The following is a 24,342-nucleotide window of genomic DNA, read 5'->3' on the forward strand; positions in this document are numbered from 1 at the left end:
AGACGCAATGTTACATCTAAACTTCAAACCACCAACTTTTATCCACCATTTCATCTCCCCAAAGCGCTCCGTTTCCATCTCTCTTCCCAGCCCCAACCCTAATCCATGGCCTCTTCCGCCAATCCTTTCTCTCTTTCGCTATCCTCCGAGCTCGCTTCCAACTCTTCTCTCCACTGCGCCAACTCGTCCGAGGTCTTTCTCCGCTTCCCGAACTCTCCCGCGCCCCCCTCGCTCCGCTCTTCCTTCGTCTCGCCTATTAAGATTGAATTGAATCGAGTCGGTGTTTCTGCGTTGAAAGTGAGTCGAATCGGTTCAAGGATTTCGGCGAGTTCAACTCCGGTGATGGATCAGTCGCCGAGTCAGACGAGTCCTAGGGTTCCTACTGTTGTTGAGGTCGATTTGGGGAACCGGAGCTACCCGATCTACATCGGATCTGGATTGCTTCAACAACCCGAGCTTCTCCAGAGGTATTTGAATTTGATTTTTGTTCAAGTTTTTGTTGATATTTATACATGTAACGCGTTTGTAACCATTTAAAGTTTAGGGAATTTGTGCTATGTGAAAGATAGATGACGGACAAGTGAATACAATTGAAAGTTGTTATTTTGGTTGGGTTTGGCTTGCTGTTTGGTTGCTGAGAAGATGCAGGAAAGAGAAAGAAATTGAAATTTGAACCGTAAAAAAATGACCATTTTCATCATTTACAAACTCAAGAAAACAGAACTCCATTCAGCTCACTCTGGGCTATTGCACTGCTTGGATTAGTTGAGTTCACATTTTTTGACAAACCAAAAACAATAGAAAACAGGTCATACATTGTAGAGTGGCGGGCATGTGGTCCCTGTTGTTTTCGCCTCTGGAGTTCCTTCAGTGTTGGTGTTTGTTCATTAAGGGACTTTGACTATTAGGCATGGAAGGTTTACACAGAAGGAAATGAAAGTATGAAAAGCACCTCCTTTGTGCTTATTTTGGTGTTTATGGAAGGAACCTAACCAATAAACATCTGAAGGTCAAATGTGATTAGAGTTGCAGGTGAATATTTTATTCCTTAGATCTTTGGTTGTTTGATCAATAGATTTTCGGTAGTGGGAACCTTCTTTTCTAAAATTGAAGTCATGGGTCTTAGCCTAAGGCTGTTGTTTAGATGGTTTTTCTCATTTCTGTTCTTTGTCTGATCCTTGTAAACTTACTATATCCCTGGGTTATGCATCTTTTTTGAGGTGTCTGCATCCAGAAAAAAAGAAAAGAAAAGAAAAAACAACAACATGAAACCTGGGGCCCTTTTTTTTTTATCGTCTGTTTCCAAAAAAACTCAGTATTTTTTTCTTTTTGTTCCCTTGGTCTTCACAGCAACTAAATGGAGGGTGTTGGGAGAATTGAGTTGATTCAAATCTTGGATGAGAATGTATTCTTTGTCTCTAAAACTAAGGCTCTGTCTAATTTCAAAAGAATAAGGGAAATGAAAGGGAGGAAATGCTGAAACTAGACCGAAAAAGGAATCCATTTTTGGGCAATTACAAATATTTCCCTTCCTCTCCTTACTTTCTGAGGCAAAATGATATGCTCTGATGTTGTTCGTTTATATTAATTTAATGCTATTTCATAGACATGTTCATGGGAAGAGAGCTCTTGTGGTCACCAACACCACAATTGCAGCACTATACCTTGATAAAGTAGTTGATGCTTTAACTCGTGGAAACCCAAATATTTCAATTGAGAGTGTGATTTTGCCAGACGGTGAGAAGTACAAAAACATGGTAGGTATATTCAAGTTTCAATTAACGAATTGTGTTTAAGATGTGATTGTAGTTGCATTAATTTAATTGCTTTTATGTATTGTAGGACACACTAATGAAAGTTTTTGACAAGGCAATTGAGTCACGATTGGATAGACGTTGTACATTTGTTGCCGTTGGTGGTGGTGTTATTGGTGACATGTGTGGATTTGCTGCTGCTGCCTTCCTTCGTGGTGTTAATTTCATTCAGATTCCTACAACTGTAATGGCACAGGTATGTCTTAAATCACAGCACCTTTTTAGCTGGCTCTTGCTCCCTTTGCATGCTTCAGGTGTACAAGGGCTGCACACCTTCTTTCTTAGGTGCTCCTAATCTAACTGTTTGCCTATCAGAAAAAAAAAAAAAACCAAAAACTAACTTTAATATTCTTTTTTAAACTTGGCACTTATGTTGAATTTCACCTGGCTTCTGAAAAAATAACTATTTTTTTTTTCTAGGTGGATTCTTCAGTTGGAGGCAAAACTGGCATAAACCATCCTCTAGGAAAAAATTTGATTGGTGCTTTCTACCAACCTCAGTGTGTACTTATAGACACTGACACATTAAACACACTGCCAGAGAGGGAGTTGGCATCAGGTTTTGCCGAGGTTATTAAGTATGGGCTTATTAGGGATGCTGAATTCTTTGAGTGGCAAGAGAAGAATATGCAGGCATTAATGGCAAGGTAATAAAATATTCCATTCTCATCATATTCTTCTTAAAAAAAATTTGATTTTATGTGAGATTAGCTTATAGTTCAATACTTAAGATTTGCATTCAGTGATTCTCTGTACAATTAGTGGGCATATCTTTTCAATGGAATGCACTAAACTTACCCAGATGTTTGAAAAGGTTTTCAGACCCAGTAAATTTATTGGTAGCATTTTTCTCGTAAAACATTTGAAGAAAGATCAAATTACGTTCTTGGATTGAAACAAAGAGGAAATCTTTGTATAAACGAAGTTCAAAGGTTTTTTTTTATTATTTTGAAGTTCAAAATTTTAGGGATTCTAATTAAGGTTTGTTGCAGATGCTGATGTATATCCACAAACACCAAGTTATCTGCATTGGGGCCATGCTTGGTCCATCCTTGCTATTTATATAGCTTCTGAGAGGAATCTCTCATGCATGAAAATAATGGTTTGGTCCTTTGCAGGGATCCAGGTGCACTGGCTTATGCTATCAAGCGATCATGTGAAAACAAGGCTGAGGTAGTATCTTTAGATGAGAAGGAAAGTGGACTGAGGGCGACATTGAACTTGGGCCATACTTTTGGCCATGTGAGTTTTGAGTTCATGTGAATGATTATGTTCTTTTTTTGCTTCATAAATCTGCTTGTTGGCTTTATGCTGGTGCCTCTCTTATACGGAAATTGCTATTATGATTCATTGAAAAATAATTGTTTCCTGAAACTTTTTATAATTGTAAGGGGAAACCAAAAGTAAGAGTAATATCTCTGATAAAAAAAAGAAGTAAAGAGTAATATATCTCAAAATTACAAGTTCTCGTTAAAGCATCTAATCCCTTGAAATTTTCTGAAGTCATGTGATATCATATTATCTTGTTTGTTGTGTCATTCCATATTATCTTGTTTTTGTGGACCTTTTATCAAGTTATACATGCTATGTATGGCTCCTATAAAATTTGAGGGAAAATGCTTGGAAATGAAAGTAGAAAAGAAAAGTAGAAGGAAAGAAAACAAAAAGGAAAATAAAAAATAAATTTAAAGTCCATAAATTATTTTTATATATCACTTCAAACTTATTTTACTTATTTTAGCTTCTCGAAATAAAAGATCAAATAATTTGAAAATGCATAAGTTTTTAACTTATTTTAATTATATTTGATTTTCTTTCGTATTTTCCATTGCACAATCAAACATAAGAAATCATTTTCCTTAACATTTTTTTTTTCTTTCTTTAGTACTTTCTGGGAACGAAATATAACCACAATGTATTGACTTTTTCCTTAATACAAAATTTTTGTAAATATTATTGCTTGTCCTTTTAGTTAAAGTTTTACTTATCATCAAGTGATCTCCCAGGCTTGCCCTCCTAGAGAGACTTGTGCCTCATTTGTTGAATTGATGTTAAGGTGTCGTGGCTTACCTAGTAACATCTGAATTTTACTTCTCTAAAAATTACACATGCAACTACAAGTTTGGTTTGAGGAGATATTTACCAAAGAAACCCCTTTAAGCAATCCCATTCTGATTATCACATCTTTTCTTCAGGCAATAGAAACTGGGGTTGGTTATGGGCAGTGGCTCCATGGAGAAGCTGTTGCAGCTGGCATGGTCATGGTATCCACAATTTTCTGTTTTCCTCATCCACCTCCCCTTGTTCAGTCAAGTCTGTATACATCCGCATGCAAGCATGTATGCTCATGGGTGTATTTGTGTGTCCTTATCTCTTTTTTTGATCACTATCATGTGTATTCTGCACCAATGTTTAGGTCATGGCTGTCGACATGTCATACCGCCTTGGTTGGATTGATGATTCAATTGTGAAGCGAGTTCACAATATCTTAAAGCAGGCCAAGCTACCCATTACCCCACCTGAAAGCATGACAGTGGAGATGTTCAAGTCAGTCATGGCGGTAAGAGAAAATATTGCCAATGCTAACACATTTGAAGCTTAAAAAACTCCTCTCATTCTTCTATGTATTGGGATGCAGGTTGATAAGAAAGTGGCTGATGGACTGCTAAGGCTCATTCTCTTGAAAGGTCCTCTAGGCAACTGTGTTTTCACTGGTGACTATGACAGGAAGGCACTGGATGATACACTCAGGGCATTTGCCAAGTCCTGATTCCTCAATTGGACTGTTCCTATTTAATCTGCAATTTTTGTACTAGATCAATGTTGTGTATTTAGATAGACATACCAAAATGTCTTCCCTGTAGTTTGAACGGATTTTCGCTTGGACTTTCCTAAATCTTATTTGGTAGAAAGCCTCTTAAGAAGTTGTAATTTAAGCAATCATGCTATTAATAAGAATTGCCCTAGTCTCAAAATTTATTGGGGGTATTCATATTCGTATTTTTGCCTTTTGCCTCGTTTTGTCCGTTGACTCGTTGTCCGCCACCTGCTCCCCTGCATACTGCATGTACTCATGTATTTCCATATGAGATGTGAACCAATGTCAGTTAGCTCTGTTTTGGTATATTGTCAAAACAAAACGGTACGTATTCCTGCGTCTTTTGGCTGGGGAGGGTGCCGCACCCTATTATAACTACTGACCGTTCGTGCCCCTTATAAACAAGGGTCACTCTCTCACTCAGTTGCCAGGGGGGTTCCCCTGGACCCCCATTTGTCACAGGCCCCTGATCTCCACCACTGGCTCAGCGGAGTTCGGGCATCTATCTCCTCTCCAATCTCTACTAATTATAATGCTAACGAGGTACTAGCTTTTCTACAGGGAAGAGAGAGAAAGCATATAACGTAAGTAAACGAAAGATGACTCGTTCAAGCCTGTTGAGCTTGATAGTTCATAGAGAGGTTAACTATTAAGAACATGGTAGGCACCGACTCGTTAGTGATTGGATTTTAAGCGATAAGCTTTTTGAACAAAATAAGCTCAACATATGTTAGGTGGGCTTAGAATGTGGCCCAATGGGGCGAGGAGCGTGAAACCCAACCTGATTCCGAAAGGGGCCCAGCTGGTTCAGGTGTCTGTGTCACAGCAACGAGGGTGGTTGAAGATCAAAAGAAAAAGGGGAAAGGAAAATCCAAAATGATAGAGAACAAGTGTTGGATTCTCCATCCAACAGGTAGCAACAAACAAGGGCGTAAGTGTCACTCGTTAAGGCTGCAATGTGTGACAGACAGACGAGCGAGTTGGAACTTGGAACAGAAAAATGAAAAATGAAAAATAAAAAAGAAAAAAATAATAAAAAAACAGTGGCACTGCATTTTCAGAATTAGAACTCAAAATAAAAAGAGGCCATACCCAATACCTAAATACCTATTGCCTGCACAGCGCAAACCCTCACTGACCATCCCATATTCCCAAATTCCATTCCTGTGGAGGCCCCACTGGAAACTCCATTCATCCTCAAGCCTTTCTCAATTTCCTATTTAGACCATGCCGGTGCTGGAACTCCCTGGATCCCGCATTCGTTGATCGCCGCCCACCGGTGATCTCTGCCCTTGTATGGACACTCCCGGTCGGAAAGCGGCGGAGCCCTCCTCAGCTGCCGCTTCCACTCACTCCCTGGCTCGCTCCTCCAAGAGACCTCGTTTCCTCGCCTCTTCTTCATCGTCGCCCATCCCCACTCGCTCCCATCGCAGTTCGCGACTCATGGAATCGGCCACTGAGGCGTCCGGTTCTAAGAAGGGCAAGGAGAAGGAATCCGAGTTGAGGTTGAAGATCAAAGAAAAGCAGAGAAGCTTAGGGTTAAGTATCGATAGCGATGATGTGCTTGGTCGTGATGACGACGACGATGACGACGACGATGATGATGATGACGAGGACGACGGCGAGGGCAGTTTTGGAATTTTGCATCAGAATTTGACCTCTGCAAGTAGTGCCCTACAGGGTCTTCTCAGGAAACTCGGTGCCGGACTCGACGAATTGTTGCCGTCGGCTGCCGTGGCCGCGACGCCGGGGAGTGGGCGGCTCAAGAAGATACTATCCTCACTGCGGGAGGAGGGCGAAGAAGGGCGTAAAATCGAGGCGTTGACGCAGCTCTGCGATTTGCTATTGATGGGGACGGAGGATTCGCTGTGTGCTTTTCCGGTTGACTCCTTCGTGCCGGTGCTTGTGGAATTGCTTAATTATGAGAGCAATGCGGACATAATGTTGCTTGCTGCTAGGGCAATTACGCATCTCTGCGATGTGTTGCCATCATCTTGCAGTGCGGTCTTGCATTACGGTGCGGTTCGGTGTTTCTGTGCCAAGCTGCTGGAAATTGAATGTATGGACTTGGCTGAACAGGTGATTTCTTGTAGGCACATGTAAAAACATTGTTGTAAAACATTTCATATTATTTGATTGCTGACAAAATGGAGGAAAACTACAAAAAAAAAAATTATGTTTCGGGTCTTAATGTTTATGTTGAATCTTAATGTTTATGTTGTGGTATTCAGTTAAGATAATCATTTGATTCGACAAAGCTGAATGGTTTGAGATAGGCTTAGTTGAGTGGACGTTTTAGTTTTCCGAGGTCTCAAAGAATTGAAAATCCAAAATTTTGATTTTTGTTCCCTCTGTATTCTCAGAAGCAATTGGTGTATCTTTGGGGAAAAGGCGCCGAGTTCCAATATCTGATATTTACGTTTCTGTTTATTGCTAGAAAACTGGGTGTCCATATTACGTTACACATTTTCTTATTGAAACAAATTTCTTTAGCTATAGCTGATAAAGGGCTCTTTGTTTTCTGGTTGGGTGAAATGAATTTCTTTAGCTGTAGCTGATAAAAGGCTCACCCTTTGTTTTGTTTGTGACAATAAGTGCAGTCTTTGCAAGCTCTGAAGAAGATATCCCAGGAGCAGCCTACTGCCTGTTTGCGAGCAGGTGCTCTAATGGCAGTGCTTTCTTTTCTTGACTTCTTCCCAACAGGTGTTCAGGTAAAATTTTGGCTATTTACTCATATGCTGTGCTCCTTGGTCTTCTGGGGCCATATTGGGATTTTTCTGAAGAAGTTTATTTCCATGTTCTCAGAGAGTAGCATTGTCCACTGCTGCCAATATGTGTAAGAAACTCCCTCCAGATGCAGCCGACTTTGTGATGGAAGCTGTGCCTCTTTTGACAAACCTTCTTCAATATCAAGATTCCACGGTAATAAGAGTATTGCATTAACTTCCTCTTTTGGATCCCAAATTTTCAAAATAAAACCAGAATAAACATGTCTGTGCTGATAGATGGGGTTGCGCATCTTCAGAGGGCCAAGATTATTGAGCTATATCATTTAAAAATTTATATAAATCAGCCGAATTTAACTGACGCATTCAGCTGCTTTCCTGGAAAATGGAATCCCAGAATTGGGGAAGCTATTTTAATTGAATTTGAAGAAAAAAGGCATTTTATCAGCATAATACCTATAGCATATTGTGCTGCAAGTTTGGCACTTTCTGAATTCAATTTCAAGGGTCTACTTCCCAAATACTGAACAGTGCCTTTTGTAATCCCTTCCATAGCCATTTTGTATTTATTCTCGTATATAGGCTGTGTGTTATATTTTCAGGTGTTAGAGCATTCTTCTGTCTGCTTGACTCGCATTGTGGAAGCAATTGCTTCATCCCCTGACAAGTTAGATGAACTATGCAATCATGGACTGATCGAACAAGTTACTGCACTTATTTCTACAAGTAATTCTGGAGGTGTTCAGGCATCCCTGAGCACATCTACATACACGGTAGTTGAAGATGTACACTTTCAGATTGATTGCTTATCTTTGTTTGGGTCAAATTCTGACTTATCGGTCATGCAGGGCTTAATCCGGCTTCTTTCAATATGTGCGAAGGGGTCTCCTTTAGGAGCCAAAACTTTGCTTCACCTTGAAATCAGTGGCATTCTTAAAGATATACTTCCAGTTTCCAGCTTAGTTGGAAGCGTTTCTGTTTCCCCTTCTTTGACCAGACCCCCTGATCAGGTAATATCCATCTTCCCTTTCTACTGCTTTCCCATAGATTATAATAAATTATGGATAATATTACATAAGAAAAGGAAGAGTATAATATAGATAGATAGATAGATGGATGGATGGATGGATGGATGGATGGATGGATGGATGGAGAGAGAGGGTTATTATGTAACTTAGTTTTTTCAACTCTGGATACTACCTAGTGAAATAATGTTCTTAGTGTGTCTCTGCTGATCCATCCATCCATCTCTTCTCTCTCTCTCTTTGTATATATATATATATATATATTGGATGAATAGATTGAGAGAGTTATTATGTAACCTATATTTTCCAACTCTGGATACCACCAAGTTGAATAATGTACTTGGTGCATCATAAAACACATAAGTAGTGCCTAACCTAATTTCTTAAGGTGGCTAATTGCCCAATTGGAAAACGTTTAGATGACTAGGTATGAATTTGATAATCAAAACACTATGCTGAGAAGGATAGCTCATGTACATGTCAGACACCAATACTTGCTTGTTGATGTACTTGTTATGTAGTTGAAGTGTAGCTTTGCATATTAATGATTAAGATGGATGTGCCTTCTTTAAATGATAAAAGAGAGTACAAAAAATGGCTTCATATTCATTTCTGGTCATTACAGCTTGTGAATTATGATTCAAATTGGGCCTTGGATCAAGATTTACAGAATGCATGGGATTTGTAAAACTAAAACAATGCCCCTTAAAAACCTTTCAAAGGGACTCTTAATCCCAAAATCTCCCTTCTCTTGTTTTGGCAAACATAGTGGGTCATTTCAGAGATGCATGCTTGTTGCTGTTCAGTAAATGATGGTGGTAAAAGTGTAGGTTGGATACCTGATGATGAAAATACTCCATGCTTGAGGTTCATTTGTTATTATTCAAACTTTCCTGTGTACATGGGTTGTGCACCCTTCTTTTTTTATTAAGCATCCTATTATCTTTTGTTTGCCAATTAAAAAAATTTGTTACTGCTCAAACCTCTACAGTTGGAGTTATTTTTCATAACGCATCAAAGAAGTTTTACATAATGAACCTTGCAAAGTCTCTCTATCATTGGATTTAAATTGATTTTCATTTGAATGCACAGATTTTCGAGATAGTGAACCTTGCAGATGAGCTTCTCCCTCCACTACCAGAAGGAACTATCTCCCACCTGAATTATTCTAGTTTTCAAATGAGAAGTTCTGCAGGAGAGAAGTCTCCTTCCAGTGGTTCTGGTAAGGAAGAAATTACTAATGGAAGTATGCCTGAGGCTTCAGCACGTGAGAAATTATTATGTGATCAACCAAAATTTCTGCAGCAGTTTGGAGTGGATCTTCTTCCTGTTTTAGTACAGGTTGGTACTTGTTATGAACTTGATTGCTCTATAATTTTTACTCACTCCATTTCATTAATAAGGAGGTTTTGGATTTCTTGAAGCAGGTATATGGGTCCACTGTGAATGTCCAAGTTCGCAACAAGTGTCTCTCTGTCATTGGAAAGTTAATGTACTTCTGCACAGCAGATATGATTCTTTCTTTATTAAATTCAACAAACATATCAAGGTACCTATTTTTCTTCTTCTTGTGAGAGCAGAACTTTTGAAACTTCAATATCTGAGTTTATTATTTGGCTTTCCAGTTTCCTAGCTGGTGTTTTAGCATCGAAGGATCCGCAAGTTTTGATTCCTGGCCTCCAAATGGCTGAGATTCTCATGGAAAAGCTTCCTAAAACTTTCTCCAGGATGTTTGTGAGAGAAGGAGTGCTTCATGCTGTAGACACACTTATATCTCATGATTTGGAAAATGTAGGTGGTGACCAAATATTGTCTGCTGAAAGGGGTAATGATTCCATATCTGGAACATCATTGCGTTCAAGGTGTTATCGACGGGGAATGGGCTACCCTAATCCAGATGGAAGTTTTCTTGAAGAACCAAAGGGTTATATTTCAGTTCACAATGGTTCATCTTCAGCATCAGTAGAAATTCCATCTAGAAATTCTAGGAGACTGGCAGTTAGTACCCGTGCTAAAGCTTTCAAACATAAATACTTCCCTTCATGCCCTGGGGAAGCTGAGGTTGGAGTTACAGATGACCTTCTACGTTTGAAAAATCTCTGTGTTGAGTTGAATTTATGTGTAAATGATCAAAATACCAAGAGAAAGGGAAAATCTAAAGCTTCAGGACCCAACTTGACCGATCCTTCTGCCAGTAAGGAGGAACACTTGATTGAAGTGATATCTTCCATACTGGCAGAGCTGGGCAGAGTAGATGCTGTATCCACCTTTGAGTTTATTAGTAGTGGAGTTGTTGCAGCTTTGCTGAACTACTTCTCTTGTGGTGCATTTTCCATGGTGAGAACATCAGAAGCTAACTTGTCTAAACTTCGACAGCTAGCATTTAGAAGGTTTAAGTCATTTATTGCAGTTGCCCTTCCTTCCAGCATTAAGGAAGGAGATGAAACTCCCCTGATTATTTTAATTCGGAATCTTCAAAATGCTTTATCCTCCTTGGAGCGATTTCCAGTTGTACTGAGCCATTCATCTAGGTCATCCAGTGGAAATGCACGTTTCTCATCCGGACTTAGTGCACTTTCTCAACCATTTAAGCTTCATCTCCGTAGAGCACAAGGAGACAAATCTCTACGTGATTACTCTTCAAATATTGTATTGATTGATCCATTGGCAAGTTTATCAGCTGTTGAAGAATTTCTTTGGCCCAGAGTTCTGCGAAGTGAATTGAGTCAGAAAAAAGACCCATCATTTTTTGAAAACTTGGAATCTGAAACCCCAACTACAGAGACTGGTGCTTCATTGTTTTCAACTTCTAATCCTGCTTGTACTTATCGCCATCCTGCTAGATCAAGATCATCAGTTGCTGTGGGAGGCACATCTGTAGAGACACCACCGCAAGGGAGAAGTGAAAACTCAATGCAAGGAAAGGGTAAAGCTCTTCAGGAGTCTGCTCAAGATGAGGAAAGAGGACCTCTGACAAGAAATATTGCATGCCGAGGAACTGCTTCAGATAAAGATGTGGCCACAAAACCAGACTTTAATCCTGAGGTATGATGCTGTAGTAAGTAGAGTTCGTAACTTGACTATTCCTGAATTTATCATTCTTAATGTCATTTTGCTATAAGTTAGTATAGTTCCTAATTTGACAATTTCCTGAACTTTTATATGAAGGAATGAATGAATATCTTCACTGTAGGTTTTTTAATTCATGTTTATAACATTCAGTCACTGCATTCTTTAATGCCCTACAAGGCTACAACCTCTGATATCAGAAGTCTGTGTTTCATGTGTTATATATTTTTTGTTACATCTTGTAGGATCGGGAAGTCAATATTTCTCCAGTTGAGATTGATGATGGTTTGGTAATTGAAGAGGATGATCTCTCAGACGATGAAGATGATGATGCCAATGAAGATGTAATTTGCCTATTCAATTTTTCTTTATGTCCTTTTTCTGCCAATTTTATTTTGAAGCCTGTATCATTGCTTGTACTCAGCAGTTCTAGATGTTTAAACGGATAACAGTAGTTTACCATTGGGAACAGATGTTTTCCCAATGCCTTCTTAGTAGTTTTGTAGTCTTGGTTACTTAGTTTAAGGTACTGTGTAAACACATCCTTGCTTGGTATCTGGAAAGTGTTTGTTGGCTATCGGTTGAGCCCTCATTTTATTAAACTGTTTGATACAATTTGAAGTGCAACAGTTCTTAACAGTATTTTCCTCGAGGGATTCAATCACACTGCTCATATATTCTTTTTTTTTTCTTTTCAGGTGCTGAGAAATGATGTCCCATTTTGCACATCAGAGAAAGTGCATGATGTGAAATTGGGAGATCCTGTGGAGGATGGTATGGTTGCCTCTGCTGCAACTGAGGCCCAATCAAATCCTAGTGGTTCAAATAATGCAGTAAATTCTGTGCATGCTTTTGGCTCAACAGGTCCAATGTCAATTGCTGCATCTGTTGCCATTGGCGGGTTAGTACCTCCAAACCGTGGAGGCATTAGGAGTGGCAGAGATAGGCAAGGAATTACCCTTGCTGGTGGCAAAATTGATACTCCTAAATTAATATTTTCCTCTGGTGGAAAGCTGCTTAACAGGAACATGACCATATACCAGGCTGTTCGACGCCAGGTTGCACCAGATGAAGATGATGATGAGAGGTATGGCAACGAAGTTTTAGCCAGTGATGGAAGCAGGCTATGGCGAAATATTTATACCATCACATATCAGAGGGCAGACAACCAAGTAAATAGATTATCAACAGGAAGTTTGAACTCAACCCCATCAAAGATTTCCAAATCTAGTTGTGCTTCCAATTCCAATCCTGGCTTCCACTTGAATAACATATCACTTCTAGATAACATTTTTCAATGGGAGCTTCCTTGTGATTTAGAAAAAAGCAATCCCACTTATAATATATTAGCATTATTGCGTGTATTAGAATGTTTAAGTCAGAACATACCTCGATTGAGGGCCCAAGCCTTCTGCAATGACTTCTCAGAGGGAAAGATTCTGTGTCTTGATGATATGAGTATTGCCCACATTGAAGTTCCACCTGAGAAATTCATCAATAGCAAGATCACACCCAAATTGTCTCGACAAATCCAGGATGCCCTGGCAGTATGTGGCGGTACTCTTCCCTCATGGTGTTATCAGTTGACCAAAGCATGCCCATTCTTGTTTCCTTTTGAGACCAGGAGGCAATATTTCTATTCAACTGCTTTTGGGTTGTCTCGTGCGTTGAATTGGCTTCAACAGCAACAAGGAGCTGATGGTCAAGGCTCTGCCAGTGAAAGAGAGGTTCGTCTGGGCAGATTACAGCGTCAGAAGGTTCGTGTTTCAAGAAATCGGATTTTGGATTCTGCCAGAAAAGTGATGGAGATGTATTCTAGCCAAAAGGCTGTTCTAGAAGTAGAGTATTTTGGTGAGGTTGGCACTGGATTGGGTCCAACCTTGGAGTTCTATACCCTGTTAAGTCATGATCTACAAAAAGCTGAACTGGGGATGTGGAGATCTAGTTCTACATCAGAGACACTGATGGATATTGATGATCAACCAAATGGGAAATCTGACCATTTCTCTGATGGGGAGGAACAACCTGGCTCTGTAAAAGGAAGTGGAGTTCTTGTGCAAGCTCCTCTTGGATTGTTCCCTCGTCCTTGGTCTCCTACTGCAGATGCTTCTGATGGTAGCCAGTTTACTAAAGTGATTGAATATTATCACTTGCTTGGACAAGTGATGGCTAAAGCGCTTCAAGATGGACGACTCTTGGATCTGCCGCTGTCTATGGCTTTTTATAAGCTTGTGCTTGGTCAAGTAATACAAATTTCAGTTCTATATTGTCAAATTTTACCTGCCTCTGTTTAACATATTTCCCTGTCATGGGAGGTTCATTTGGTCAAAATTTCAAATTTATGATCCCTTGCAGGATCTGGATTTGCATGACATCCTATCATTTGATGCTGAACTTGGGAAGATTTTGCAAGAACTGCAAGTCCTTGTTTGTCGGAAACAGTATCTGGATGGTGTGAGTGGTAATGGTTGCGATGCAACTGGTGGCTTATGTTTCCGTGGTGCCCCTGTTGAAGATCTCTGTCTAGATTTCACCCTTCCTGGCTATCCAGATTACATTCTGAAATCAGGCTATGAAAATGTCCTTGTAATACTTTTGGCTATTTGATTGTTCATCATTCAAAACTTTGTTTTAAATTTGGTTCATGTTTTTGCTATGTTTCTAAGATCATTATCCTTTTTGTCTAATTGGTTAGGTGGATTCTGATAACTTGGATGAGTACATATCATTGGTGGTTGATGCAACTGTCAAGTCAGGGCTAATGCATCAAATGGAAGCATTTAGAGCAGGGTTTAATCAGGTTTCCAACTCTTTCTCTTTCTCTTGCTCTTGCTCTTGCTTTATACACACACACGTCTTCAAATTCTTCCATGCATAGTTTGGGGTGTTGATTTTGCTTCTGATGTTAGTGTATATTCTACATTGAGCTTGTACTGGTAAATCAGTGCCATTGTCATTCTGTTCTAGTTGTAAAAGGACTAACGTCTTGGACCAACTGCTAAACTAATTATTTTTGCCATCTAAGGATGGTTTTGTATTTTCTTTTTATGTGAATATGACCATGTGTTTTTGCACTATAAAATAGGTTGGAAAGTCACTTTTATATGCAGAAAATGCATGACCCATGGTTTTGGAAAAATGAGTTTGTAGCTTTATCCTAGAAAGAAAATTGTCAGCTGCATTCTATAAAACAAAATTGTCTTGAATTTTCTTGGAGCTACCTAAACTTAGAAGTCAAATGGCTAATATCTTTGGGTACGAGGACATGATGTTCTTCTTTCATTTTGATTTTGGATGGATATAATTACTAATCATTCCATGGTGTTGTTACGGCACACTGAGATGGTTTATTTTCATTATTTCTCGTCACTTGTTTGAAATATCGTCATTCTATAAGGAAAGTTGTTGATTGCTCTGAACTCTTGACACTGCAATTTAGGAGGTATTCTGTGGCTGTTGGAAATGAAAATTTTTCTCATATGCCAGCCTCACTCCTACCATGCTATTAAGATCCAATCCTTATTTTTAAATGCTTATGGTGTTTTACCTTGTTCCTCTTCTCTAGTTATTTTTTATTTTTTGTTTTTTGTCCAGTTTCTGTGTGTTAATTTACTTGTACTTTCTGACTTCTAGGTTTTTGACATTTCATCTCTGCAAATATTCTCTCCACATGAATTAGATTACTTGCTTTGTGGCCGTAGAGAATTGTGGAAGGTAATTTCATTTTCTATATTTTATTTCTGTAGAAACAAATCATGGTTTTCTATATTTTATTGTTGTAGAAACAAATCATTGTGAAAACATATATCATGTTTTTTAATTTATGTAACTTCCCCATTGTTGAAGATGGAGACACTTGTTGATCACATAAAGTTTGATCATGGATACACTGCCAAGAGCCCTGCGATTATCAATGTAAGATTCTTCCTATATTTGGGGCATTTGGATTTATTGGGAAACAGGGTGTAATGATAACTCTTATATATTGACTGCATGATTTGTTTATTGTAATGCCTTTGCTTTCTAGTTACTTGAAATCATGGGAGAATTCACTCCTGAGCAGCAGCATGCATTCTGCCAATTCATTACTGGTGCACCTAGGCTTCCTCCTGGAGGTCTGGCAATGTTGAATCCAAAGTTGACCATTGTGAGAAAGGTATAACTCGGTATTTATGCCAATCAGTTATAAAACACTGGTGTGCATGTGTAGCATGGTTTCGAAGTTGTAATGGTGTTCTCTCCTGCTTTTGGTAAACAGCATTCCTCAACGATGAACCCGGCAACCAACATGATTGGACCTTCTGAATCAGCCGACGAGGATTTGCCCAGTGTTATGACTTGTGCCAATTACCTCAAGCTTCCTCCCTATTCCACCAAGGTAAAAAAATTAATATATGGTAGATATGTTGAAAATAAAAATCAGATATCTAACTGCATGCTCACACATGCTCTATTTAAATTTACCTTTCCCCTTTCCTTTCAGGATATCATGTATAAGAAACTACTTTATGCCATCAATGAAGGACAGGGATCTTTTGATCTGTCGTAGTCTCCATCATCACTAATCAGGCTGAATGATAAGATTCTGTCAAAATGCTTTTGGCCTCCACAGTTATATCTTGCTAGTTTCAATGTTGGAAGCTTGTTTGATTTTGTCAGAAAATTACTTTCATGGAGTAGAATCTCAGAAATCTTGGGAAGATGGATGGGGCCAAGTTCCGTTTAAATCATAATGTGGCGATGGACTGGACTGGTTGGTGGAGGCACAGCATTTTCTCTCCTTCCCTCTCCATTCCGTCTGTGTAAATTTCAATATATCTTGCACCTTTTTTTAAGAAATGATTTCTTCATTTGTCAATGATACCAACCCCCATGCTGAATATTAGCAGCAGCAGTTGTCGGCTTTCTTTTTAAATTTTTTGTTTCAGTGGGGAGAATAATTTATGGACACAAGACAAAAATAGGAAGAAAATCTTTGAAATATTGACGTCTTTAATTTCCCTACCGCCAACCTCCAAATTTCAAAATCTATATTATGAATGCCATGGAAGTCCGTGGATGATGCATTTTATGTGGAGTCAATCCTTGAATCTTAATAGATAAAGCAACCCTAGTGAATTTCGATCCTTGTGAAGATTACATTCTCTTAAGCCAAGCCATTATTTCACAACTTTCATTTCTATAATGCCCCTCAAATTCTCAATGGATTGTCCCGTGTACAACTCACTGTAATTCTTCTAATGGGCACACTGCACCTGGACAGCCAAGGCTTTTGTAATACCAGAACATGAAATTGAAATTCCATCCTTGCTAAATATCTCCTGCTCAACTGGAATGGAGCAGCTACTTTTTCCCAGGCAATGCTTCTCCACCACTTTCTTACTATTGGGTGCAGCACAATTTCTAGGAACGAACTCTCAACAGGTGCCTGTTGGATCACCAAAGCTTAGCCTTTGGCTTCACACCGTCTACAAACCTTTTGTATCACTTGCCTCCCTCTTCCATGACCTCACATGCGTTGGATGGTGTTCACTTATGTAGCAGCTATCTCAGTTCAAAGTTAGGATCTCTATTCCATCTGGGTTTCTTCCTGTTTCCTCAAAGAGAACCAAAAGATTATCTGATGTCTTCAAGAAGGCTCTTGGTACATGGTAGCTGAAAACAGAGAAACACACATGGTAAAGAATTCTAAGCCTCATCTTCTACATGTATATAAACTAGACTAGGAGAAATACAGGGGGCAGTGCTTACACTGACTGGGAAGGCTTTCCAAGAGGGGAGAGGTAAGAAACCCAGTATCAGTCGATGCTTTTACCATTTATCCAAGCCATGCCTTTGGCCATGGTGCTCAGTTCAAGAGCAACGGGGGCATCTCCTTCTGGGGCATCAGAGTAAGCCTGCAATTCCAAAAGTTATGCAGGCTGTGTGAAGAGATGGAGCTTATCTCCATTCAAGCCTACCTGAAACATTGGGGAAAAAAAAATCATAAATCTTAATCCATTATTCATCAGCTGACCAGAAGTAGTTCAGTGGAAAAGGATAATATGCTTACCTTGTGTCCCCATCCATTCTTTGACAGATCGATGGTTCTAGTGTTGAGACCTTGGATGGCTACATTATGTACCCCAGTAAGCCTATGCTCCACGTATGAACCACTATCCTTCACAGATGAAAAGAGAGATTCACAATCACTCCTTTCTTTCTAACACTAGGAAAAGGAAATTGATGTGATTAGATCTTTACTGGTAAATCCAACCGTGGCACCCAACAGTGCTATCTGGTTAAGTCCTGCCTTTAAGGTTATGGGTTTATTGAACACAGCTTTTTTCTACATTGCTTCCATGTCTCGTTCCTGTTAGATAGAATTCCATCTTCATAGTGTAACACTTTCTTGAATTTTTTTGCAAGGAAAGAGAGAGAGAGAGAGAGAGAGAGAGAGAGAGAGAGAGAGAGAGATGATCAACAAAACTTTAACTTAATCACAATCTACAAGTTAGAGGTTCCCCACAAGCTTTACCCTACCGCAGCCTTCCCCTCTCCAACAAAATAGCTAGGGGTTAAAAGGGTTTGTCATATAAATTTGTTTATCCCACATCACCAGATGACATGGAAGGTTTGCAGGAGATGAAAAGAGAGGCATTACCACATATTCTCCATTTACAAATGCATGCATCACATGACCTAGATTGGAAACCTGAGGGACACGAAGAACATCTTTCCTGAAAGGCAAGCCGGTGCGTGCCAGCTCAATGCTGCAAATAGAATTACACCGAATATTTAGTTGAAGCAATGGAAATCAAATATTGGAATGGTTATAATAAAATCGAGTATTTCCTAATGTTAAAAACTTCTTCAGATGATGGGTTAGGATTTGCTTACTTAGTGGTGTACCACAAGTAGTCTGTAGTATCCTTGGTCATGGTCATCAGTTCCACGGGACTCTTTATTTTAGTGGGACATTCTTCGTAAGTTGGCAATGCATCTTGGGACATCTCCCATTGGAGGTTCTTGTTAACACTATATTGGGAAACAACCTGTTTTCATGTTAGGTTCAATCAAACTATTGAACACTCATACAAGAAATGGGAATCATCCAATTTTTTTCAGTTATTCTCTTTGTAGTCCTTCAAATTTTAACCACATACTTGAAAAGGGAAAGATCAAGTAATTGGACGCTACTGTCTGTGTTGAAGACGACAGTTTTGCAATCTGGGAGGTTGCTTATGGAGTGCTGGGGCAAGTAGTATTTGGAACCCCTGAATGTTGTAGTTGTAGGTGTTCTAGTAATGTTATTCAACGAGAAAGCAGCACAAATATTACTCCCTGGCTTTTCATAGATTCGTCGGGCATGTAAGACATGATGCACTTCACCCATCACAAACATCATTAGTCTTGTTGCTCTACTAATGTTCTAAGCATGACACTACATATACTGATAAAGCAGCTCTATAGAAACCTTTTCTTACCTCTAGGTCCTCTCCCAACTTTTGGGCAGAGGTAACTCCCCAAAGAAGAGCTTTCTTAGACAACCTCAAAGCAGCATGCAAGTCTCGGAGGTGGCCCCATTTGGTTTCCCTTGGCAAACCTGGATACATTTATGAAAGCAGCTCCTGTGGTGAGTGGGAAAAGCTTATTTTGTTAATGTACTTCTTGGTTGGCATTTTGGAAGAAGGACTAGCTTTTGAGAGAACAGATCATAGCAATTTTAGCTTCCAAATGCAAGTACATGTCAAAATGCCAACCAGATGATGCCAAACTCATGAAGTTTCAAACAGGCCTAACCATGTTCATCAAGAGGAGCTTCATCATAGTAGTAAGTCGTTGCAAAGGAGGACGTAGTTCTACCAAAATTTATCCCACCATAATACTGAAACAACAACATGAGTGTTTAGGCTGAAAGTAGAAATACTTTATAATGATTTGTTCAGAAGCTCTCTAAAACAGTGCTGCAACTGTATACCATATAGTAATTTGCAAGAGTACCATTCTTAGAGATGAATCAAACAACAGAGAATGCAAGATCTTCTGCTGCCCTTTGAGATGGGGGTCTCCAAATACTCTGTACCTTTAATCACCAAGGAATCCAAACAAAATGCAGTTAGCATCTTAACCAGACAATAGTAAGAAAATACCACTGAATATAATCATGTGTGATAAATGAAGGAAAACACATCCCTAGTCAGTGGTTACTTACTGAGCGCTTGTTTGGTCTATTGGGGCCTGTAAATGTATCTCCACAGTTCCTCCCATTGCATGTGTTGATCTGCAACCATTTTTCCTTTTTCAGAAACCTTTCCTTCTGGGGATACTCGAATTATTTGAGCTTAGAAAGATTGATGTAAGCGGGGCATAATGTGCTAACGACTGGATCAGGAGCATCCTTTTGCTTGCACATCACTCATGGGATTCCGGTTTTGGGCCCAACAGCCATAGTCCCGGCCCAGTGAACACATCGTGTCCCCATTTCTTTGAATGCAGTTTGAATGTGTTAGATATTTTGGTAATTATGGGTTACATATTAACACATTGTACATTAAGCTATCTTATTTTTTAGCTTAATTAAATATAATCAATTAAGTTAATGATAGACCTTCAAAGTATCTCTATATATGGATGGTATGGGTTTTACAATGTGTAGAGACCAATTTTATTTTATTTTATTTATTAATGATGGACCAATAAATAAAATAAAATAATACAGGATATAAATAGGGTTATGATCCCAGTTTAAATGAGAAGAGATAGAAAAATTGTTAATTATTCACATCCCATTAGTGAGTGATTTTAAGGTTGTAATACTCGTTTCAAACATGTAAGACAAAATCCAAGTACATAATTTCAATGGATTTAGGTATGTCTTCCAATATTATTATCTTATAGATTTAACATGAGATTCTGACATATATACTATTAAGTTAATCAGATTCTATAATCATTCTGTATGATTTGTAATTTTTCAACAGGTGGTATTAGAGTCACTCTTGTTAAATTTATTAGGTTTTAATTAAAGTTGTTTCATGATGGATTGAGTTTTTTTTTTTTTTTTTAATCTGATTTCCATTCATTCATTCACCATTTTTTGTGTGTTTGGTTGTAAGGAAAATTTTCTTTAATCCAAATTCCCCGAATTTTCTATTGTAAATAATTTTTATAAATAATTTTTTTTAATAAATATCAATATTGTTTATTAAAATATGTTTTCTCTGGAATTGTTTGCATATTTTTAGAGATAAAATATAAGTGTTTTTGAAAATTTTGGGGATAAAGATGAAAGTGGTTGGGTGATAATGACCTATTTTTCGTCATTATCTTGTTACATTTTGTTAAGTTTTTATTTAATAATGTCATTTGAACATTGAGTCTAAGTCTTTTAATAGGGTATTTTGGACATTGGGCCTAAGTCTTTTAATAGGGTCATTTGGACATTGGGATTGAGTCTTTTAATAAGGTCATTTTGACATTCAACCTAAGTTATTATATTGGGTCATTTGGATTATTGGACCCAAGTCTATTTAAGTTGGGTCAAATGTTGGGTAGGGTTAGACCTTTGATTGATCCGTTTGACCGACCCAATGGACCTTGGATTGACCCATTTGACCGTTGACCAAAAAAAAAACTTGGAATGTTTAAAATCCAATATTTCAATATAAATTAAATTGAAATTATATGTCACCAAAGTGACCTCTATCATGTAAATTTATTTATCTTGAAGTGTGGATTTTATTATGGAATTCTATGAGTAGTATCTAAATCTATGCATAAAATAATCGGCTCAAAGGAAGGTTATTTTTTACCAAATTTTAGACACTTGTGATAGTAAATATGTGATATTTTGGTGATGTCCATGCATGCAATAAGTCGATCCAAAGATAGGCATACTGTTGGCAAGATTTGTTATCAATATTTATTAACTATTTTTTATAATAGTACCATTTACAAATTGTTATTTTATCCAAAGACTAAATATCAATGTTGTGTTAGGTATATTATAAGAGTCTATCTTATTGCTTTTATGTCATATATATACATGTAGTTAATTCTTACATGCTTAAAGTAAATGACATTGTTGTATATTGTGAGCTTATTATTTTATTCTATATACAATTAATGCTTCCGTTATATTTGCCAACATAAACAACATTCCAATGCTTGATGACACTAACTTCGGAAAATGGAAAGAACATATTACTATTTTACTTGTGTGTATGGATCTAGACTATGCGATCCGGATTGAACGACAATTTGTCCTTACTAATGACATTACTACGAAACAAAGGGCTAACTTTGAAAAGTGGGAGCATTCTAACTGCATGAGTCTTATGATCATGAAGCACTCTATTCCAGATACCATTAGGGGTGCAATGCCTGAGGAGGAAAAAGCTAAGAGTTTCCTAAGCAAAATAGTAGACAGATTCATTGGATCTAAAAAGGTTGAAACAAGCATCATTTTGTCTAAGCTTGTTTCAATGTGGTACAAAGGCAAAGGGAATATAAAAGAGTACTTTATGGAAATGTCTAATCTTGTTGCTTGACTGAAGGCACTGAAGTTGGAATTGTCTGATGACATCCTTGTGCACTTAGTCTTGATCTCTCTCCCTGCACAATTTAGTCCTTATAAGATAAGTTAAAATACTTAAAAGGAAAAATGGACTCTTAATGAGTTCATTGCTCAATGTGTGCAAGAGAAAGAGAGATTGAAACAAGAAAATATAGAAAGTGTTGACTTAGCTACTACCTCTTATGACAAAGCTGCTAACAAGAAAAGGAAAAGAAGTAATAGCAATAAAGGAAAAAGAGTTGTAGGCAATGGGGCCTTACAAGTTACAACCTAAGGTGCAACGGAAACAATATAAGATCATCATTTGTTTCTTTTGCAAGAAAGGTGGACATGTGAAGAAGTATTGTCCTAAGTATGCAAAATGACTCGTCAAAAAATATAAACTTCTCAATTTTGTTTGTTTTGAAGTTAACTTGGCTTTAATACCAAATCACACTTAGTGGATAGATACAGGTGCAACTATTCACATAAGTGTGACAATGTAGGGTTGTCTAAGTAGTCGAGTGCCAATTGATGCTGAAAGATTTATCCATATGGGAAATGGTAACAAAGCTCTTGTTGAGATGATTGGTTTATTTAGATTGCAATTAGAATCTAGTTGTTATTTGGATTTAGATGAGGCTTTTTATGTATTGTCATTTAGATGGAATTTGGTTACTCTTGTTCATTTGGAAATAGAAAAATGAGTTTTTTTCATTATTCAAATATGGTTGGTACAGGTTCTTTAGTTGATAATCTATACAAATTAGATATTAACGTCTCACATATTAATGAATCCTTGCATGCAAGTGATTGTGGTACAAAACGTAAGTTAGCTTATGAGAATTCTTCCATGTTGTGGCACAAACGTTTAAGACATATTTCTAAACAAAGAATTCAAAGACTTGTGCCAGAAGGAATTCTTGATTCCCTTAACGTTTCAAATTTGAAAAGTTGCATTGAATGCATTAAGGGAAAGCAAACAAACGTCAGAAAAATTGGTGCCAATAGAAGTTTAGGTGTCTTGAAATTAGTTCATACTGATATTTGTGGTCCATTCCTTCCAGCTTCTTAGAATGATCAATAGTATTTTATTACTTTCATAGACGATTATTCTCGTTATGGGTACTTATATTTGTTCATGAGAAGTCTTAATCATTGGACGTTTTCAAATCCTATAAAGCTGAAGTTGAAAATAAACTTGGAAAGAAAATTAAAGCCGTTAAATCTGATTATGATGGTGAGTACTATGGTAGATATGATGGATTAGGTGAACAACATCCAAGACCTTTTGCAATATACTCACAAGAATGTGGCATTGTTCCTCGGTACATCATACCAGGGACTCCAAGTCAAAATGGTATAGCTGATAAACGAAATTAGACCCTAAAGGATATGGTAAGAAGTATGATAAATCATTCTTCCTTACCAGAATCACTTTAGGGAAAAGCTATAAAAACTGCAGTTTATTTCCTTAATCGAGTTCCAAGCAAAATAATAGCTAAAACCCCATATGAGCTATGGACTAAAAAGAAGCCTAGTATTAGGCATCTTCATGTTTGGGGTTGTCCAGTTAAGGCAAGAACATAGAGGCCTAATGAAAGAAAATTGGACTCAAGAACAAAAAGTTGCTACTTTGTTAGGTACTTAGAAAGGTCAAGGTGTTTTAAGTTTTATGATTCCTTGAGCAAATTCTTTTTTGAGACGGGTAATGCTGAAATCGTTAAGGATGTTGAATATGGTGGGAGTACTAGACACAAGAGTTTTGTCTTTGAAGAGGAATATGTTATTATTCCTACAATTGCAACTAAAAATGTTCAGGTAACTATGCTTGGCCTTATTCAGGATGTAAATCCAGAAAGTCTAGACACTCTTGAGTTACCTCCTACTCATAATGAAGAACCCACTCCTATTCATGAGGAGGAACAACAACAACCTCAATTGGAAGTACCATTAAGTTGATGCACTAGGGAGAGGAGAACGACAATTCTAGATGATTATATCGTGTATCTCCAAAAACATGAGTTTAATATGAGACTAGAAGATGATCAAATATCTTTCAATCAAGCCAAACAAAGTGTAAACTCCCATAAATGAATAAAAGCTATGAAAGATGAGATGAAATCAATGAAAAACAATGATGTTTGAGATCTTGTCAAATTGTTTGAATGAGCAAAACTAATTGGTTGTAAATGGATTTATAAAACCAAGCAGGATTCAAAAGGCAATGTCGAAATATATAAGGCACATCTAGTCATCAAAGGTTTCACTCAAAATGAAGACGTTGATTATAAAGAGACTTTCTCTCCAGTTTTAATGAAAAACACTTTTAGAATTATTATGGCATTTGTAC

The 24,342-nt window shown here is 37.9% G+C and overlaps 2 protein-coding genes and 1 pseudogene across 3 annotated transcripts; 2 read left to right on the plus strand and 1 right to left on the minus strand.

Moving 5' to 3' along the window:
* On the plus strand, positions 1-4,814 carry LOC117912262 (3-dehydroquinate synthase, chloroplastic). The gene is made up of 8 exons (XM_034826790.1): positions 1-467; positions 1,607-1,757; positions 1,843-2,010; positions 2,235-2,461; positions 2,933-3,056; positions 4,010-4,072; positions 4,231-4,374; positions 4,453-4,814. The coding sequence occupies exons 1-8, from the start codon at positions 106-108 to the stop codon at positions 4,582-4,584; spliced, it is 1,371 nt and encodes a 456-aa protein (XP_034682681.1). The 5' UTR covers positions 1-105; the 3' UTR covers positions 4,585-4,814.
* Positions 4,815-5,597: 783 nt separating this feature from the next.
* Positions 5,598-16,448, plus strand: LOC117912256 (E3 ubiquitin-protein ligase UPL3-like). Of its 2 annotated transcripts, none has more exons than XM_034826777.1 (17): positions 5,598-6,711; positions 7,233-7,343; positions 7,438-7,554; positions 7,961-8,131; positions 8,207-8,368; positions 9,476-9,724; positions 9,808-9,932; positions 10,009-11,428; positions 11,698-11,796; positions 12,151-13,695; positions 13,808-14,038; positions 14,148-14,252; positions 15,086-15,166; positions 15,299-15,367; positions 15,480-15,608; positions 15,711-15,830; positions 15,936-16,448. In XM_034826777.1, the coding sequence occupies exons 1-17, from the start codon at positions 5,929-5,931 to the stop codon at positions 15,999-16,001; spliced, it is 5,583 nt and encodes a 1,860-aa protein (XP_034682668.1). In that variant the 5' UTR covers positions 5,598-5,928; the 3' UTR covers positions 16,002-16,448. The 2 variants fall into 2 exon arrangements, with proteins under 2 accessions (XP_034682668.1, XP_034682669.1); XM_034826778.1 differs by having other exon boundaries at positions 9,811-9,932.
* Positions 16,449-16,591: 143 nt separating this feature from the next.
* LOC117913315 lies at positions 16,592-19,934 on the minus strand (annotated as a pseudogene).
* Positions 19,935-24,342: the final 4,408 nt, after the last annotated feature.

This window comes from Vitis riparia, chromosome 4 (genome assembly GCF_004353265.1).
Source record: "Vitis riparia cultivar Riparia Gloire de Montpellier isolate 1030 chromosome 4, EGFV_Vit.rip_1.0, whole genome shotgun sequence".
Lineage (NCBI taxonomy): Eukaryota > Viridiplantae > Streptophyta > Magnoliopsida > Vitales > Vitaceae > Vitis > Vitis riparia.

What these genes read in the sequence shown, in the direction of transcription:
- LOC117912262 (XM_034826790.1), top strand. Translation starts at nt 106, where the DNA reads ATGGCCTCTTCCGCCAATCCTTTCTCTCTTTCGCTATCCTCCGAGCTC. An exon ending in GTGAGAAGTACAAAAACATG is followed by an intron (nt 1,758 to 1,842) that starts GTAGGTATATTC and finishes TATGTATTGTAG; the next exon opens with GACACACTAATGAAAGTTTT. An exon ending in TGTTCAAGTCAGTCATGGCG is followed by an intron (nt 4,375 to 4,452) that starts GTAAGAGAAAAT and finishes ATTGGGATGCAG; the next exon opens with GTTGATAAGAAAGTGGCTGA.
- LOC117912256 (XM_034826777.1), top strand. Translation starts at nt 5,929, where the DNA reads ATGGACACTCCCGGTCGGAAAGCGGCGGAGCCCTCCTCAGCTGCCGCT. An exon ending in GTATGGACTTGGCTGAACAG is followed by an intron (nt 6,712 to 7,232) that starts GTGATTTCTTGT and finishes CAATAAGTGCAG; the next exon opens with TCTTTGCAAGCTCTGAAGAA. An exon ending in TCTTCCCAACAGGTGTTCAG is followed by an intron (nt 7,344 to 7,437) that starts GTAAAATTTTGG and finishes CCATGTTCTCAG; the next exon opens with AGAGTAGCATTGTCCACTGC.